Genomic DNA, 18,793 nt, shown 5'->3' with positions numbered 1-18,793 from the left:
TTCTAATGTAGTAGAACATAGAAATGAAGTCTGACTATGTGCATGATATGCCATAAAGCCATTTAAATGTTCTGTGTAACATCCTGATCAGCAAATGCAAGTACTAAATTTAGTGCACAGGCTACACTTAGCTGAAAAGAGATACCTCCAAATGGTTACTAACCAGGGACAGCGAGCATTTCTCTGGGGAATATTCTTTTAAAAGTACAAACACAAAGAGCACAGGCTAAAGGAGATGAAAGCTAGTGATTTACATCATGATGGCTTGAAATCAAGCCATCCTGCAAGCAATTCACAGGCACCAGCCCCAGCACAAGGATGAATGCTGCTCAGTCCCTCAGGTGCTTTAGGAAAATCCCATCCTTTGTCCTTTGGTTCAGCTGAAAGAAGCCAAATTAGTGCACCTGTGCAGCTATTACACTGAACAGCCTTTTGGATGAGACTGAAACATCTCAGCAGCTCCAAGCAGCACCTCTGACTATGGAGCAAGGAAGGGATGTGCCTGTCCTCAAAACAACAGGATTACTAGGACCTGGTTTATGATGAGGGACAGGGATACACAGTCCCTTGTGGGCAGTGACAGAGCAGGGACAGGCAGAGCCATCTCCCGCATCCTCTGCAAGTGCCTGCCATCACAGCCGAGGCTCAGAAAAAGGCGCAAGCAGAGTCCCTCCCTAAAGTAGCATTGGGGTAAACAGGGAAGATTCCTGCTGTGTTTATATCACCCCCTTGACTCTTCAGCTCTGCAGGGATGACATCAACAGAGAGGAGAATTGGGATGGTACTGGGATGGTGTCCCTGCTTCATCACCACTTCCCCATACATCTGCTTGGGCAAATCACCTCACTGGAGCCCTGACTCTCCTGCTCCATCTTTGCCCTGCTTGAAACCAAGCTCCAGTGGGGCAGGAGTCTCTCCACATGTGTGAAGCTGGAAGATCACAGCCTGGTCGTGCCAGTGGACAGCAGGGCAAGCAGCTCTCCCTGTCCTTTCCAGCCTCCCCTCCCAGCTCTGGGGCCAGCAGAAGTCGCAGAGATCGATTGCGCTAACAAAGCAATTCCACTAATTAGGGAAGGAAGGGAGGGGGGTCATACAGGATCAGCTCTCTCTTTAGTCACCATAAACACTTAAACATTACATTACCAGGTCCCCAAAGGCCACAAGCAATCCCTCTGGAAGGGTTTTATTGGAGTCACTGACATTAGCCGTCTGCGCTGTCTCTTCCCTGGGGAATGGCCACTTGAGCTAATTGTCTTTGCTGGCAGTCTGTGCTTCCACTATGGGGCCTGATCTAAAAGGGTGGGCAGGAGAGTGCAGCAGCAGCAAGGCCTCTCCTTCGCACAGGGCAAGAGGGAAAGGCCCTTCCCAGGATACTGACCTATACTGGTGAATATCTTCAAAGGACTTGGTGTTGTTGATGGCGAAGACACACAGGAATCCTTCCCCCGTTCTCATGTACTGGTCTCTCATGGCACTGTACTCCTCCTGCCCTGCAGTGTCCAAGATGTCTAACAAACAGGTCTCTCCATCGATGACTACTTGCTTTCTGTAGGAATCCTGCAGGCCAGGAGAGGGAAAGGAAGGAAGGAGGATGCATTAAGGGAGGGCTTGGATCTGGCTAAACAAAGGGATGCAACGAGTGCATCCCTAGGAAGATGCCAGGTCATGCTCTGCCTGTGTTCAGCTTCCATTAGAGACAATTCAGTCTCTTTCAAAAATGGGAGGGAAAAGAAAAATAACAAAAAAAAAAAAAACAAAGGAAAAAGGGAGCAGCTAAGCAGGTTTCTCCTTGTCTGTCAGAACCACAGAGAAGACAGCTCCCAGCATGCTCTCCCCATTCCCAGCCTTGCCGCTGGCAGACCACGTGCAGCTTTGTCTCTATTATACCACATAGCCCTCAACAAGTATTTCCTAAGATTGTTTAGTCTCAGCTCCAGTTCCTTCTGCTGGATGAGGAAGGACACTCAGGAAAGGAGCTCTGGCCAGCCAGGGCTTCCAGTGACTATCTGTGATCTGCAGGCCTGGAAGGTGGTTAAGATAACCTGGAAATCCAGTGCCTCCAATGCATCTCAAATCAGGCACCAGAGGCAATACTGCCATCAGTAAGATTTCAGACTGGGTTTGATGGTAAACCTCTTCTTTAAACATGAGAAAAAAATAAAATAAAATCACACCATGAACAGGGTGTTTCCCACAACCTGTCTGTGCCCAGAGGGCTCCATGAGAGGTAAGAAATATACAGGCAGGTCCTTTGAATTTGGGGGTTTTCCCTGCAGCAAAGGCAATCACAACTTGTCATAGATGTGAGAAGGTCTGGAAATCACCCAGAGCACCCCTCAAAAGGTTTCATTTTCACAGCAGGCTCCTCAAAGCACAGCTCCTCCCCACTATGCTTCTTCCTGAGCTCAGTCTCATCAGCAGTGATGCTGTGGGGCAGCCCTGCACAGAGGACATCCCCTGTGGACAGTGCAGCATCCTCAGCTGTCAGCAAGAGAAGGAAGCCAAAATGAAAGGTATGAAAAAGGTACAAGTCAGCAGTACAACCACACCGTGCTTTGCAGCCACTCGCAGAGGCCATGGCTGCAGTTTAAATCAATTCAAATGTCAGCTGCTCTTCCAACGACCACAACAATGTTATCAGATGAGCTTTGCAGGTCTGCAGACAAACAGCTGATGCAGCAAAGGGCACCAACAGGACCGGCAGCAGCACAGAAAGGGAACAGGGCCAACATGGCCTCCATCCTTTGGTTCATTACAACAACGTCATTTGCTGGGGCTAATTAAAGTCTTTCCTCACCTTGCAGAGAGGGCTGTGAAATCAGAGATGAGATCTGCTCTGCCACGACCTTCTCAGCTGTGCCTTCCCAAAAAGTGGACTGCTGACCCATCCAGAATAAGCATGGAATGAAAGGCTGGCTTTCAGCCAACTGCTCTGAAGGTAACTGGCGGGCTGCCCTGCAGGAATGTGCTCCCATTTCTAATCAATAATGTATCTGGAGCCTCCTTTGTGCAAGGGGACCCAAGTGCCTTCTCTGCCCCGCAAAGCATCCTCCCACCTCTGCACCTTGGCTTGGGACAGAGGACCAGCCTCTCAGCACACATGTTCACAGTGAATTACCAAGTCTCTAGTCCAGGATGCTTCACCAGCACCCAGGCATGCCGACACAGAAGAGATCCCACACCTCAGCTCAGGTCATCAACAGGATACCCATAAGGTCAGCCAGCTGGCTTACAAGGCAGAGATATAAAACAATCTTGCAGAGGAGGCTTTGCAAAGGAAGGGGACAAGCTCTCCCCATCAATTCTTTGTGTACAGCTTCATTAGATCTCCCCCTCCCCAGGAAGCTCAGGATGGCAGCTCAGCTGTCCCTGCCACACGACCAGGTGACATGGCTGCCACTAGCCCACAGCAGCACCCTGCAGCCTCAGCCCTTCTCTGCAGCCCTGCATGTCCCACCCCACCCTGAGCAGGGGGGAATGCAGCCAGACCCAGCTGTGAAGTGCCAGGCAGCAGAAACAACATCTGTTTGGGGTTCAGACTCAAGATCCCAGGTGGATGCCAGGAGCATCCCAGCTGTGCTGGAGGACCAGGCCAAGAGGCCCATTTGCTAAGCACTACAGTCAGGACATGACCAGAGGTTCCGGCAGCCCATTACTAGCTAGCTGCCAAGAGCTGGAAGATGAACCAAAGAATTGCTCAACAGAGTGAAACTCTTTATTCCATCCCTGCTTATTCACCATGGGACAATGCCAGTGGCATTCTTTGCTGCCTTGGCCCTCCTGTTCCCAAAACAAAGGTCCTAAGGCTCCCTGGCAGCCCAAGAGCTGGCCTGTGACAGTGTGCTGTACTGGGGTGACAGCGTTGAGTTACAGAGCCAAACATTTGCACTGGCAAATCAGGAGGGTAGGAGGGGAGCAGACACCCAGTCAGGGTCTCTACCCCAGACAGGGGACAAACCTGCACACCTCCTGCTCTGGGGAACATCTTCTCAGTGCACCCCAATCTGCTTGCACCCCCCTTTGCAGCACAGCCTGTGCTCAATCCATGTGGGCAGCGGGCAACGCCTTTGCTCCATGCACATATCATCTTTGCTCCCCCCTTTTATCCTGCTCTTTTCAGCACTGCTGTGCTGCTTGTTAGCTAGCTGAACAGTCATAGTCAGCTCCTGGGCATGATCCAAAGCAGCTTAGTCACAGGAAGGTGGTTTGTTGGTCACATTTGGATGGCTGGCAGGTAGCTCTTGGTCTCTTAAATCCCCATAAAATGAAGCATAATTAAAAGGAATCACCGTGAAATGAATCAGTAGTTGGCTGGGGTAGCAGGGAAAGCAGGGTACAACCAAGGGAGCTGCAAAGGCATCAGGGCTGGTGGTACCCACAGGTGGAAAAGTACCAGGGGTGAGAGGGCCGAAGAGCAGCTTGTGGCAGCTTTTGGAAGAGGTGAAAAACAGAATGGGGCCGGAGTGAACAGTGGAGGAGAGAGCAGGCGTCTCCCAGAGCACTGCAGAAGTGCGTAGGGTGAAGAGGGTGTGCTGGGAAATGCCATGCAGGGTTTACATTCCCTGCTGCCTGTTTACATGGAGAAAATTCCCTGCAGGGTACACACAGGGAGCAGGCAGCTGGAGACAAAAACCACAGGATGCCAAAACCCAACACATCACTGGGTAGGAGTTGCCTCTGCCCACCTAAGGTCCAAGAGAGGATGCATCCTTGCAGATGTCTCCCCAAGGAGGGTGCGCTCCATGAACACTCTTTTAGCAAAAACAACTGGAATGGGTTTCTGAGAAAAGTATGCAATACTACTGGGGCCAGCCACATGAGGGGAGAGGAGCTGGGGACAAAGGCAATTGCATTCATAATCAAGGAGACTCGGGAGCCCTAAATTAAATTCCAGTCTCTGCCATGGACGTTTTAGGTGACCTTGGCCAAATGATGTAATAGCACGTGCTTTTTAAGTGCTTTCTCTCCTTCCCATCTGTAGGACTGTAAGACTATTTCTGCCTTTCTACCAAGCCTTGTCTTGCCTTGTTTATGTAAGTTGTAAGCTCTTCAGGGTGGGGACTAAACATAAAACACCTACCAGAATAGATTTCTCCTCCCAGCTGGGGCCTTTAGCCATTATGATAATAATAACTGCAGAAACCACAGCTGCATTTATACACATCTGGTAGAGAATCCTTTAGGACTGCAGTCAGGGAGGATGTTGTCCAAGAGAGAGAGAGAGAGAGCTGCAATTTGCCTTCCCAGGGTGGACTTTACTCCTCGTGCAGCGCAGTGGCTACTGCCTACGTCTCACCCAACAAAAGTGTAAGTCATGCAGAGGCTAATTAGCACATCACTAACTATGGTGAAAGCAGATGGAGAATGGAATATATCTTTGAAAAATTAGAAAATAATAATATCATAATGGATATTGAACACTGAATCCCCCTCTGCCCCCATAGAGCCTGTGGCAGGGTGCTGAGCTAAACAGGTCAGTGCTGCCATCCACACCGACCGAGACACACTCATCAGCCTTTAACTCCTTGTGAAGAAGCAGAGGCAGCACTCTGGGAGCCACAGCAGTTCAGCTGCTCAGCACGTCCTGCTCAAACTGCAAGACATACATAATACAACCAAGCTCTGATAAAACCTATTTCATCAATAAAGCTCAAAACATCCTGCAGAAAACGTCAATACATTTACTCTGATTTCACGGGAGGAGAAATGGAAGCACAGGCACAAAATGGCTCTTCAATTCTAAACCTTTAATCCCTCCCTACATTGTCACCTCATCAGAAAGGAAGACTTTTGTGCTGCCTCGCAGCCCCTGCCCTGCTCTGCCTGTCTCTGCTGCCTCTCATGTCACCTCTCTTCAGCAGACACCACTACTCTTCTGCAGGAGATGTTAAGTCAATCTCTGTGACCTCTGAACACACACATAGTGACTCAGAACAGCTCTGCAAAGCAGAGGAACATCCCTGCTCAAGTTCAGACTTGAGACCAAACTGAGCATGCTCTGGGTTGGAGACAAGGTGGAGAAAAGCAAGTCGAAAACATGCAGACAGACAGACCCCATGCCCAGAGCCACTTACCTCTATCGTGGGGTCATACTCATCAACAAAATGGTTCTGAATGAGCTGTATCGTCAAAGCACTCTTCCCAACACCACCTGCTCCCACCACCACCAGCTTGTATTCAGTCATCTTCCAGCTGACCCCAGCTCAGCACTTCCAGGAGCACCACCACCTGCAAGGACAAACATGGTCACTGTGCTAAGAGAGGTTACTTTAAAATAATCCATCAACCCAAATACAAAAACTCTGTTCATCCTGTGGTCTGTTGCAATCCTTCAGCCTGACCATCTGGATGCAAACTTCACAGGTTCCTTGAGCAAACTTCAAGAGGTAGGAGAGCATTACTGATGAGAAAACAAGAGGTACAGGCTGTGTACATCAACCCCTGAAGTAATCAGTTTAAGAAGTCTGGTTTTACCTTATCTCAAACTGATGATCTGAAATCTTTAGATAGACTTGAAACCCTTGGCCAACGAGGTTGGAATGTCAATTCCCACAAGAGCAGGGGAAAAGGTCCAGCCCTGCCCAAACATGCTGTTACCTCCATGTCTTCACCCTCATGGCTGTGTCAAACCTCAAACCACAAAGCAGGCTTGAGATGGTGGCACATCCACACCCTCTGCCTGTCCTCCAGCTAACAGTCCTACTATTGTGACAGGAAGGACTGCAGAAGGGGCATCCCTGCTCCCTGAGCTCAATCTGGCACACTCAACAAGGGGGAAAGAGATGCTGTCACAAAAGGTGCTGAGTGACAATGATAGTTAGGGTGAGGATGAGCAAACCACACTTCTGCAGTGCTGTGTGCCTCCCATGGCCCTTCAGCAGCAGAAGATTCACATCCCCCCAGCTCCTCCCTTAAATTTCTGCTCCAAGTCTGCTGAGAAAGAGGAACTAACTCAGGAAGATTACAAAACCCCAAAGGTTTAAATAGAAATCCACCCTCATTGGACTGCAGCCCCTGCCCACTGAAAGTCACTCCAGGGTCAGATCCTCGTTCTCAGCCACCATCTGCAAGCTCAGGGGAAGCCACCCAAAATGCAGCAGGTAGCAGGAAGACAAGCTCACAGTTCCCCTTGTCAGACACCCTTCAGTGTTCACAGGGATTAGAACCCTCTCCTCCATCCTCCCACCTCAGATAGTTAAATCACTCCACCCTCCTCCCCAGGCTTGTCAGCCCTGCTCCTAAACTCTGGAAGCTGCTACAAACTGTGCCAGCAAAGGCTGCTCTAGACCCAGACCACAGCTGATGCATTTGCTAACACAGCAAAGATCTAATGGCAAAGAAGCCAGAACTTTTTGCCTTCAATCCCCACCTGACTGTAACCCTAAACCACCCAGACAGTTACATCTCCCTCTGGAGCAGGGAGCAATCAGACACAACCACCTCTTGCCAAAGCCCTTTCTTGAGCTGCTGTCTTGATAGCAGAAAGGGAAACAAAGCTCAAGCCCTTCTGAGCATCCAGAATCCTAAAGAAGGGCAAATGAGGGGTACAGAAGAGCAGCCAGGTGACAAATATGATGCCAAGCAGGACCTCTGGTTTGCTGTGCTGGAGAAGCAGTTAAACACGATGGAAAAGTGGTGATGGTGGGGGGAAATGAAGTGCAAATAATGTCATACCCTAGGTGCCTTCCTGAGAGTGACACTGCTTCCTCTGAAAGTCCAATGTGCCTCTATTCTGGCAGCCAGGGAAGAGTTGGAGATCAAAAGCAAGGCTACAGGAGAGAATCTACGTGATCTCACTAATTGACTGTGCACACACATTGCTCTGCTCCGTTAATGCGTGCCCTCCTGTACATGTTGTTCTCACATGCACTGCTTCTCAGGGACAAGAGAGATCCCCATCCCAGGCTTCTCATCTCTCTGGGAAGAGACAGGGTGAAAAGTGGACTGAGGAGCAAATGTGGACTGACCATCTCCACCAGCACAGCTGTTGGGGAGGGAATCACTCCTTCAGCAAACAGTTTCACAGCTGAACATAGAGGGGTTCTGGGGGTCTGAAGAAACACTGCTCCCACCTTTCACTACAGAGCAAGGAGATCTCCATCCCCCAGCAAAACACATGGACTTTGCTCTGCATCTGAAGATGAAGCAGGTGCCATGAAGATGCTCAAGGAAAACGGCCCAACTGCCCAGGCACAACTGCAGGACTTGCTGAGACAGTGAGAAAAGCTTTGACTCCCCAGGGAAGGAGAAGACATAAGTTCTCTAGGAGGGGGTTCTCCCTCAAGACCACCCCAGTGGAAGGCACTGCCTACTCCTCTGGAAGGTTCCCACAGCCATAGCAGCTTTATGGTGCTCACTGCAGCAGGAGGTGGGGGACAAGGTGGTCACCCACATTAGCTTGAGTGTCTTCCCCTGGTCCCGACCCCAGCTGAGGTCCATTGCACAGCAGAGGGGCAGCCACACACCAGCAAGCCCTGCACATCACCACCTTAGCACAGAGTTTTAAGGTCTGGCTTCTCCACAGAAACACAAACCCACATCTTCTTTTCCCACACACACCCAAGAGGCAGGGAAAATGAAGGGGGCGAAGAAGCCATTGCTACTCCCCACTTGTGGCCCACACATGGACAGTTTAATGCAAGAGCTCTGCAATGCTGGTGTTTGCTCTCTGACACCATCCCTCAAAGGTGCTGTCACCTCAGCTAACTCTCCACTGCTCTGCCATCCTCGCCCCTGCAGTGGCAGGAGAGATTCTGCAGCTCGCAAAGGAGGGCAGGTCCAGCCTAGCTGCTCCACACCATTGCTGTAAAACATGTCCTAATGCAGAGTGAGAGCATGGGGAATGATGGACAGCTCTGGGCATGAGAGCTGCCCCAGTTAATGTGGGCTAAAATCAATGCTGAGGGGAGCTCACTTCCTTTCCCCACTGCAAGCTCCTCCAGGGCAGCATGCAGACCCAACAGCACACCAGGCCATGGGCAATTTCCATGGAAAGAAGCAGCCTAGCCAAAGGCTGCAGGGAAAGCAGAGATTTCAGTATGGCCAATCTCTGCCACAGAGAGCTGGGCAGCTATCCTTAAGCTTACCAAAACCATCTCATAACTCCCCCATCACACTTTTTACTCCTGAACATGGGAAGAGCAAGGCTGCTCTTCGATGCACCCATAGTGCCAACACAGGGGTGGCTGTTCCTCAGTGTCACAAAAACATTATCACCACCACCACCACTATAAGGGCTGGTTCAAGGAAAACCATCCCAAAAGCAACGTTTCTGGCTTCCTATAACACAGATGCAGGGAAGAGAGAGTGGGGTTCCTTTCAGAGAGACGGTAACAGACACCCCAGTTTTCATGCTGGTGACACACCGGATGGAGGTTCACAGCCTGTTGGTGGTTGTGAAAGCTTCTCCTGATGCGAGGATTTCCAGTTTCTATTGCTCAGCAGCCAACACAGAGCCCACACACAGCTGACCACAAAATAACAGAGTGAAACACAAAAGCACAGCCTCCCAGTCCCACACAGAGCAGGAACAATGCTTCTTCCATCTTCTGCAAGCTCTTCAAGATCTGAAAGTCTGATCCAGGTCACCATCTAGTGTTTCCCTATCCAAATTTATCACCTCTGCAGCACTCCACTACTACACCCCCCAAAAGCCACACACAGGGCTTTCAAGCAACAGTTGAGAGACAGCGAGGAGGAGAGCAGTTCCAGGAGCACCGTCTGGAAAGAGGAGGGCTGGGATCCGCGTGCCAAGCCAAGAGCCCCAGCGTGGAGCTGGAGCTGCTGCTGCTCTATTTCCCGACCTCGTGGATTTGCTCCTGTAGCAAGAGGGCTCCTGGCTCCCGTTCAAAGCTGTCTAGGAAAGCCTCGCCGAGTGCTTCCGCCTGGCAGCAGCAGCTGCTCCCAGCCCAGTAGCCAGAGCCACACAGCTCCAGCAAACAGGAGCCACCTGCCAGCCTCAAGCAGGAAGAGCAAGCACCCAGCCCCAGTGGACACCAACATCCTACCTTTGTCTCACAGGGAGGGGATGGAGGCGTGGGTGAGGGCAGAGGGCACAGCACCTCCCCTGCCTGCACATGCTGGGTGGCAGCATGGAGGCCCTGCCTGCAGAAACGAGGACCAAGATGCTTGGCAGAAGCTGTCACAGGGCTAAGACCTAAAGTAGGTTGGAGCATCAAGGCTACAGCTGCTACCCAGAGATCCAGCTGTGTCCTGCAACAAACAACCTGACCTTCTTCATGAGGCAAGGAACTCAAGGGGCTCAGCCCCATCAGTACATCCCATCTCACCATGAGAGTTCCCACAAGAGCTCAGGCATCAAGCAGCAGGGATACACAGTGGGTTTCCAACACACTCACCACAAGGGAGCCTCTGACATCCTTCCAAACAGAATAACTAACTGAAAGATCTTTGTCTATGTCTCTGTTTCTTCCCATCGCTTTGTTTCCCTCCCAGGACAGACACCAAGCCAACTGAACAAGTCAAGAGACAGATTTTTGCACAACGCTGCTGTAGTAAGGCCAGCCATGCCACAAGTTTTACAACTGTTCATTACTGAGCATTCACCATCACTGCACATGCCCACTGGGAGTTTCTGCATTTAAAGGCATCAGAAGTCAATTTCAACTCTGGAAATCTCTTTGGGCTCATGTTAGACCAGGCACCCTTTCCTCCAAAGCCCTGTCCAGAGGAGCCATATGACCACAAATGCCACTGTGTTTGCTTCTATTTCCCTTCAGCACAGACACCCTGCAGGCACAAATGGTCTGCAGTCCTCTAGGAGAAAAACACTCATGCCAGTCTTCTACCAGCAGTCATCCACACCCACACATCAGCAATCCTACTCAGTGATATCTGACCATTGATAAACAAACCTTGTTGGCTTAGCCCAGTGACTGTCCAGTCTCCTCCATTTGCTCATGCACAAGACTGTTATCAACATCACAAAGCACAGCCTGTGGAGGGACTGAAGGAGCCTCTCCAGTGGTGTGAAATGCCACCTTTTGTTTCCACTCAAGGACCAAAATGCTGATGTTCTCTGTGGCCTGTCCAGCCCAAAGAGATCATGGAACTGAGGCAGGCAAGCTGATGCTCTGTTATGAAGCCTATCCAATGCTTCATTTTAATTTACTTCTTGCTTTTTAAATCAACAAGTGAGCTACAAATCTAACCAATTGTGCCTGTTGTTGGCTTGCTTGTATACCTGCAATCTCAGACAGTGCACCTCACAGAGTAAAAGAGAGAAAGGGATGCCAAAGAGAATAAAAGTTGCAAATACTGGCCCTGCTTTGGAGAGATGACTTGGAGATAATAAACGTCTTCCATTAGGGGAAAAAAAGAAAAAAAGCCAAAAATGAGCAGAATGCCTTCTTCCATCCTCTGCTAGCTCTTCAAGATCTGAAGCAAAAGGCAGCCTGTCCCAAGGGACCGAGCACAAAAATACTGCTGCAGAGGAAAGGAAGAAAAGGGGTAAGGAATGACATAATGTAGGAGGCTCAAAATACAGATGCACATTCAAGGAGAAACCTGTGAGGAAGAACAGCAGAAAGCATGCAGGTCCGAGGGATAGGCAGGTCTGGAAGGGAGGGATTGCTCTCCACAGCAGCCATAAACATCTCCCAGCAGCAATGTGCAAGCCTCAGCTTTGCACAGATCCTTGAACAGGCATGGACTGGTCACTGCACCAGGCCCAGCCCTCACAGTTTCATCAAAGCACCTCTGGCAGAGACTACCCAACCACAAAGGGCTTGGGAAAATATGGAAGGGCAAAGGAAAACAAGACAGTATCATCCTCTCCAAAGCTGCTGCCGGTTCTCTGCTCCCTGGTTCCTGCTTCAGCTGTCAGACCTTTAAGGAAAAGACAAAGCTGTGCAATCATCTGCTGTTGGCAGTAGGAGAGTGCAACTACACTGTTCTTGCTTTCCCTCTCAAAAAGTAAATTTTCTTTAAAAAGTTCTTTGTTGGCAGCTTATTCCAAGAAAAACAACTGGTAGGTAGCTATAACTACCCAAAATAGCAAACAACCTAAATCAGTCAGTAACACAATAAACCCAGAGAACAAACCAGCTACACAAGAGCTTTCCTCTGGATGAAGAAATTGCTCATGCACCCCACTCTCCACACCCAGTACAGGCCACCAGAATTACTATTTTCCAAGGAAAGATGAGCAGGCCCTTTAGCTCAGAAACTTGTAAGTCAGGACTGCTCATGGTCACGTCTCCAGCATCATGAATGGGGCACGAGGAGCAGCATGGTCAGGAAACTCTGGAAGGTGCTGGGATATGCTTGAGAATCATGGTGGGACCTTCACCTCCCACCACCACCACCACTACTCTATTTGTCTCCCTGATACCAAGTTACTCATCCCACCACAGTCTCTGCAGAAGAACCAACCTTCCAAGCTAACTTCCACAGAGGGAAATCACACTGCTCTGTGGGTTAACTGCTGCCAGCCCACAGAAAGGGTGAAAGAGACATGCAAGCAAATTATACCTCCCACACCACTGCTGAACACAGACCCTTAAAAAAAAAAAATCACATGCAGATGGGAGAGACCACCTGTGCTAGCACCCAAGTCACAGTTCTCTGCATCTGGCAGGGCCTGTGATGTGAAAAAAACTGAAGTCAGTTTTTAAATTACTCTTGTGATTTATGATCCAACACTTCAGTGCTCTTTGAGACTCTACATGAGCAAGAGTAACCTGCATAAGGAAAGAGACTGGAGTTTACACTTGTCTGCAAGTTGGTAAAGATGGATAACAAAGGCATGAAGTGCAGGACAGGACAATGTGAGACACTTCAAAAGCCTGGGCTCCTATCTTGCAGTCAGGACTCAGGGCCTAGTGTTGAACATACCAACATGTGTGGGAAAGCAGTGTGAAGGAGGAAAAGGAGAAGGAGATGCAGAAGGCTGCAAACTGCCAGGACTCCTCCACTTTCATCTCCTCTCCAGTATCCCAAGGCTGAGCAGGTGGTTCAGAGGCAGACACTTCCCTGCCTGGGTTGGCAACCCTCCACCTCACCCTAGAAAAGAGGCTTCTCTCAGGCCTCCCAGCCTTTTTCAGAAAAACCAACGGTACTCTGTACAACAGAGCTCAAGAGAAGAGGCAACTTTTAACTTTCCTTTACATTAAAATCCCACCTATAAGCACTAATGAGATGCATGAAAGGCAGTGTGGTGTATCTTGAGTGTATAAAAAGATAGACAGGTACCCAGGAAACTTTAAAGCAAGACCCACATTATAGATGACAGTACATGTTAAGTGTTAAAACACGTGGTACACAACCATGAACCCAGGCTCTGAACAATCTCTTGGCTTGCCAGTTTCAGTACCAAATTGTATTGATTTTCCCACAAGATATAAGGTGCAATGAAGTAGAAACTTGGAGCAGATGAGTATGCAGCGTCAGTGTAAGTGGATCTCTGTAATTACAGCTAATAGAGAATATCAGACTTTGGGGAAAACACTGCCCAGTAATGGTGCGGAATTACAAGAGGTGCTGTCTCCAGGCTGGTTTCCTAAGGTACCTGTATGTCCTGCCTGGTCCTCCTGGTGATGAAAGGAGCAGCTGCTGGGAAAAGGTCCAGCCTCTCCCATGCCCAGTGGTCCTGTCACCATGCTAGGGCAGGTTGCAGCCATCTGACTCTGCTGCAACAGCTCAAGAAGGGACAGATTCAGATCTTACTACTAAGGTGCAAGCAATGGAGCACCCAGTGCTAGAGCTGGAGGCGGCCATGCATGAACAGAAACACCATCCTACTCACTGCAGAGGCAGGCAAGGGGATGCAAACAAGCCAAGGGGCTGGCCCAAAGCCATCTATGGTGGTAAAGGTGGGAACTAAATTCAGGCAATGTGATTTCCCATCTGGGGTTTTCACCTGAGACAAAAAAAAAAAAAAAAAAAAAAAAAAAAAACCCAAAAAAACCCAAAAAAACCAAAAAAAAAAAAAAAAAAAAACAACAAAAAAAAAAAACAACAAAAAAAAAAAAAAAAAAAAACAAAAAAAAAAAAAAAAACAAAAAAAAAAAAAAAAAAAAAAAAAAAACAAAAAAAAAAAAACAAAAAAAAAAAAAACAAATCCCAGAAGTTTTGGATGGGAAAGCTGTTGGTCTCCTGCTGAGTCTTTGTGTTGGGCTGTCAGAGCTGGCAGCTCATCCCCAGCTCAGCCAAGGTACATCAAGTGGGAAAGCACAGAATACTGTAAGAGAGGCCCTGCTCTCCAATTATCCTGATGAAATCACAATTAGGTCATGGGCACAGGCAGCCAGCAGAGTGGCAGATGCTCTGATCCACAGATCAGCACCCAGAGATGCAGGTAGGGCTGAGAGCAGAGGGGCAGGCTCTGCTGTTTTCCTCACCTGAAGCCCAGCTACAAGAAAGGGGGAAGTCACTGGTATAAGGTGGCCACCTACATCACTTAAGAACAGGGCCTCCCAACCTGAGCACCACTAAGGCACAGCAAAAAAAGTACCCCAGAGTCAAGAAATACACTCTCCCTATGAGCTTTCTGTTCTCCTTCCCTTCCCTATCCTTCCTTATTCCTCCCAACAACTGTTGACAAAGAAAAATTAGGAAACCAGTTCCAGGAAATGCATACAAGCCCTTTTCACTGAGAAGAATTTGCAATGGAAATAGGTATGGTTGTTCAACTTCCTGCTGGCTTTAAATCCTAACACATGTATTTTACCAGCAAACACATGGATAAGAAAACAGGGTAGTTGCATCTGGGAAGTTTCAAGAAATCTTTTGATAATGCTTTTAGGTGATTGGTTTTTTAGCATTTAATGGTTAAGAGATTCTTTGAAAGGTCAGTTTTTGGAGCAAAATAGGATTTAAAACAGTTTGAATTGGTGAACTCTAGTCTCCAGGAATGGAATGGTTCACACAGCACATGTCCTATTGCACCACAGCTCCTTCAGCAGAAAGTTCCAGATAGCCAGTGGCATTGGGTTTGGGTGATAAAAGGTGGAAGCTGTTGGCCAGCAGCATAAAAGCAGACAAATGAGTATCCTGAGACAGTAGGAGCCCAGTCTGCTCCTGCCCATGTGGCACTCACCCTTTGGATGGCTAATGAGCTTCCACAGAGAAATAGGGTCCTCTCTTCGGGAATGGTTCAAGTCCCCCCTAGAAGAAGGACTACAGAGCAGGAATAAGAGGGATCCCAAGTCCTGGCTGCTTGGACTCAGGCAGATCTCAGGACACACTTTGGTTAGTACCCAAGTTGGCTTCCCCAGCTTCCCTGGACAGCACTTAGGATCTGGTACTGAAAGAAGAAAGGCAGAGCCAGCCCCCATCCATCCTCTCTCACATGTGGTATTTCACAGGCTGCTAATCAGATCTTACAAAATTTTATCTCTTCCAGGGAAAGGTGGTACAGCACTTTTCTTCCTCCTCGTTTTTCAAGATAGAGGGTGAAGCAGCACAGGTGCAACAGCATCTTCTCCACAGGTGAGTTGTGGGTGAGGGACAGTCCATCTTGGGATGAGGGACCAAAACTGAGTTTCCTTCTCACCCTTCCAATCCCAATGGGACACCAATAAAAGCTCATTCAAAAACAGAACTCAAAGGAACAGCCAAGACCAGATACTTCCAGAGTGCCTTTTTATTAGGAGGCCTTTTTAATTTACATGCTCAAATATAACAATCATCCTCCCATGTTTAGTCCTTGCAGGGCCTTTGCAGGTACACACCTTGATTTACTAGCAGAGCAGGGATGGAAGGGAAAAAGGCACCATAACAAAAAGCAAACCTGCAGGGCTTGCTTTAGCACATCTGGGAGAAGCAGCTGGGGAAAATACACTAGAAAAGCAAGAGAGGGGGTATCTTAGGGAGCCAAAGACAAGGTGGAAGCAGAAAGAGGAGATAAAATGAAGCAAGGAGGCACCAGCTACTGGGACCCTGTCCCTGCTCTCCTTCTCACCAAGATACATTATATTAGCAGGGTGACAACATAGCAAACATGAATATGCATCAGTCATTATGCAGCAGATATTCAGGGGCACGCTGCTGATTTATGGACCTGGCAGCTGCAGCATCAGCCAGCTGCAGCCTAGAGGGATGGGGACAGTGAGCACTGCTGGCAGAGAGGTCCACAGAAGACCTCTAAACCCAGCCCTTCAACAGCCATGAATGAATTCATCACAACCAAGTCTGTAGCCATGCAGAACCAACCAATGCATTGTGTGTGCAATGCTGGGAAACCATCATACAGCCTGACTGAAACAGAAACATCCAAAGGTTACAGTGCAAGATTTTAGTTTCGATCAGCAGAACTTTATTAAGTTAGAGTCCTGAATTACCCAAACCTCACTTCACCGCTTATAGTAAATCTCAGCCACATCAGATTTGTTGATGTGATGCTCATATCCCCTCCCTCTGCACAAGTCTGGATTTAAAAAAAAAAATCCAAGCAGTGTTGCTGTGGGGGAGTTAGGTGCATCACTGTCAATCACAGATCTGCTATGAAAAAGACTGAAGATGTGAGGATTGCAGCTCTCCACACTGAAAAGGAAGCCATTTCCCTTTTGGCTCTGGAGCAACAAAGGGATACTGTCCAAGGACTCATCCTGCCTGTCTTGCAAGCATCACAGAATGGACACAGGAGACATGCTCCTTCAACTCTGAGTGGCCTCCAGACAGGTTCATATATCCCAACCCTCAGCAACACATGACTGGCACAGCAGATAAAGGAACAAGGAACTCCACCCTGCAATGAAGAACTCGCAACAATTAAGTGACTTCCTGACAGTCACAGAGGAAACTTATGGTAAAGCTGGGGATTTCTGTTCTCCCACATTTAAGCTTTTGCTGTAAAACATGTGCTCATCAGTGGCTGTGGTTGAGTGTGCAGGGCACAGGAGCACAAAGCCTTCTCCACCACCTTCGTCACAGCCTCCAGCATCTGCTGGCAGACCTGCACAATCAGCAAAAGCCAGGGGCAGTTTCCTTCCAGAGCTTCCTTGGGAGTCCAGAGCAACAACGACAAGCAGGATTTGGGTGGGCTCACAGCCAGCATCTGCAGGCCAAGTAAAGCTGAAAAGAAACCACAGAAATGCAAGACACCAAGCCTGTATCAGATGTGGTTCCTCAACACTGGAGTTCAACAAGCTGATTCACAAATAAGAAAGCCCTTGAGAGCAGAAGAGTGCTTGAAGTCCCTCTGATCATGCCTAAAGGTTAGATGTACCTACATCTTTGTGGAAACCCTCAACTTAACTCCAGTCCCTCGGACAACCCTGGTACAGGCAATGAGTAGATCCAGATCTGGCTTTGGTACTGCATTTGACATGGCCATAAAACTCCAAAGGCCCTGCCCAACTGAGGTGTTCCTCTACACAGATCAATAACTGATGGAGCAAAGAGCAACACTGGCCTCAAGTCCTCACTTGCAACAGGCACAACAGAGTGGGCAAACACTCTAGTCACATGAACCAGACTGGCTTGATTGAAAGAGGTACAGATAGGAAGCAAACCATGCCCTGAGCTTCACGGATGACATCTTGCTGTGGAAAAGAGTGCCAGAAAGTCCATGAAGTGAATAGAAAAAGAGATGCAAGGGAGCCTGGACACAATCCCCTAACTGCAAGCAGAAAGAAGAAAACTAAGTCATTAGACCAAGAATGTCTTCAGTAGACGTTGGCCAGAGACCAACACCTGCATGCAATTGGTACTACCCTGGCAAGCACCTGGTGACCAGACACAGCTGACACTTGTAACATCCTGTCCTTATCATCAGATTTATCCTGAGAGCACAGAAAGAGACCATGCAAAGCACAGCCCAAAACATCTGAAACATGAGCTGCAGGAGTAACAGCTTGGGAAAAGTAAAACAGGGCAATGTGATCCTGCAGGTGCCCTTCTAAGCTGAAGCATCCTTTTGTCAGGCATGACAATGCAGTCTCCATCACAGATCAACCTCTGCATGGTAAAGTCCTCAGGCAAATCCCATGCAGCAGCAGGAAAAGCTCCTGTGCATTTTCACAAAAGCCAACCAAAAAAAACCAACCCAAAAAAACCCCACCAAAACCAAACAACCCCCCCCCCAAAAAAAAACCCAGAAAACAAACAAACAAAGCCCCCAAACCAAACAAACAAACAAAGAAAAAAGGGACTTCTGGACTTTGAACTGTATTGCACTGTAATTCCTGTAATGTAACTTCATTAGGGCAGTGTAAGCGATGGTTGGGCATCAATTAGATCACTGGGAATTCTCCACTGCCCAAAACTTTCTTCTACTCTTTTCAGTGGAAACCATCTCTAGTCCCAGAGCAGGGTCTCATCCTGCCAGATTATCTGAAAAGCAAAAAAAAGAGGCCCCTACTCCAGTTTTCTCTTTGGAAAATGTCTAGCTCTGGTTATCCCTGCTGTCCATACAACACTCAAATCTTTATCTTCTTAAGCCACTGATTTCCCTAACCCCTTTCAGAAATGAGATACCAAAACCATAAACATCACTTGTTTTTACATGCATATATATGGCTTCCCATCTTCTTCCCTGGTGTCCAGCCATCTCCCCCCAGCCTCTCATGATTTTCTGGTGCTGCTGCTCAAGCACAGCTCTGCAACACCCGGGAAGCACACATTGCAGAGACATTTAGAAACACAGCGCATTCATTGGATTAATTCTTGGACTTTATGAGGCTCATACAAACAGTTCTGTATTTGACCTGAAAAAATAACCACAGAAGGCAAACTCAGAACTTCAAAGACAAATTCTCCTGACAGCCCTAAGCCATTATCTGCATGTAGTATGGACAAGGTGCAAGTGTTTATAGCTTCCCAAAGGAAGGGA

The 18,793-nt window shown here is 48.5% G+C and overlaps 1 protein-coding gene across 1 annotated transcript in view; it reads right to left on the bottom strand.

The window, feature by feature from the left end:
• HRAS (HRas proto-oncogene, GTPase) overlaps window positions 1–18,793 on the bottom strand; it is a 39,810-nt gene that overhangs the window by 4,194 nt on the left and 16,823 nt on the right. Inside the window, exons 2-3 of the mRNA XM_063158735.1 lie at window positions 6,075–6,228; window positions 1,379–1,557 (exon numbers count right to left, since the gene is read on the bottom strand). Of these exons, the coding sequence (XP_063014805.1) occupies window positions 1,379–1,557; window positions 6,075–6,185 (290 nt within the window). The 5' untranslated portion in view covers window positions 6,186–6,228. The remainder of the gene's footprint in view (window positions 1–1,378; window positions 1,558–6,074; window positions 6,229–18,793) is intronic.

This window comes from Melospiza melodia, chromosome 6 (genome assembly GCF_035770615.1).
Source record: "Melospiza melodia melodia isolate bMelMel2 chromosome 6, bMelMel2.pri, whole genome shotgun sequence".
In the NCBI taxonomy this organism is placed as follows: domain Eukaryota; kingdom Metazoa; phylum Chordata; class Aves; order Passeriformes; family Passerellidae; genus Melospiza; species Melospiza melodia.
The sequence above is the reverse complement of the archived record's forward strand: the minus strand, read 5'-3'. Positions and strand labels throughout refer to the sequence as shown.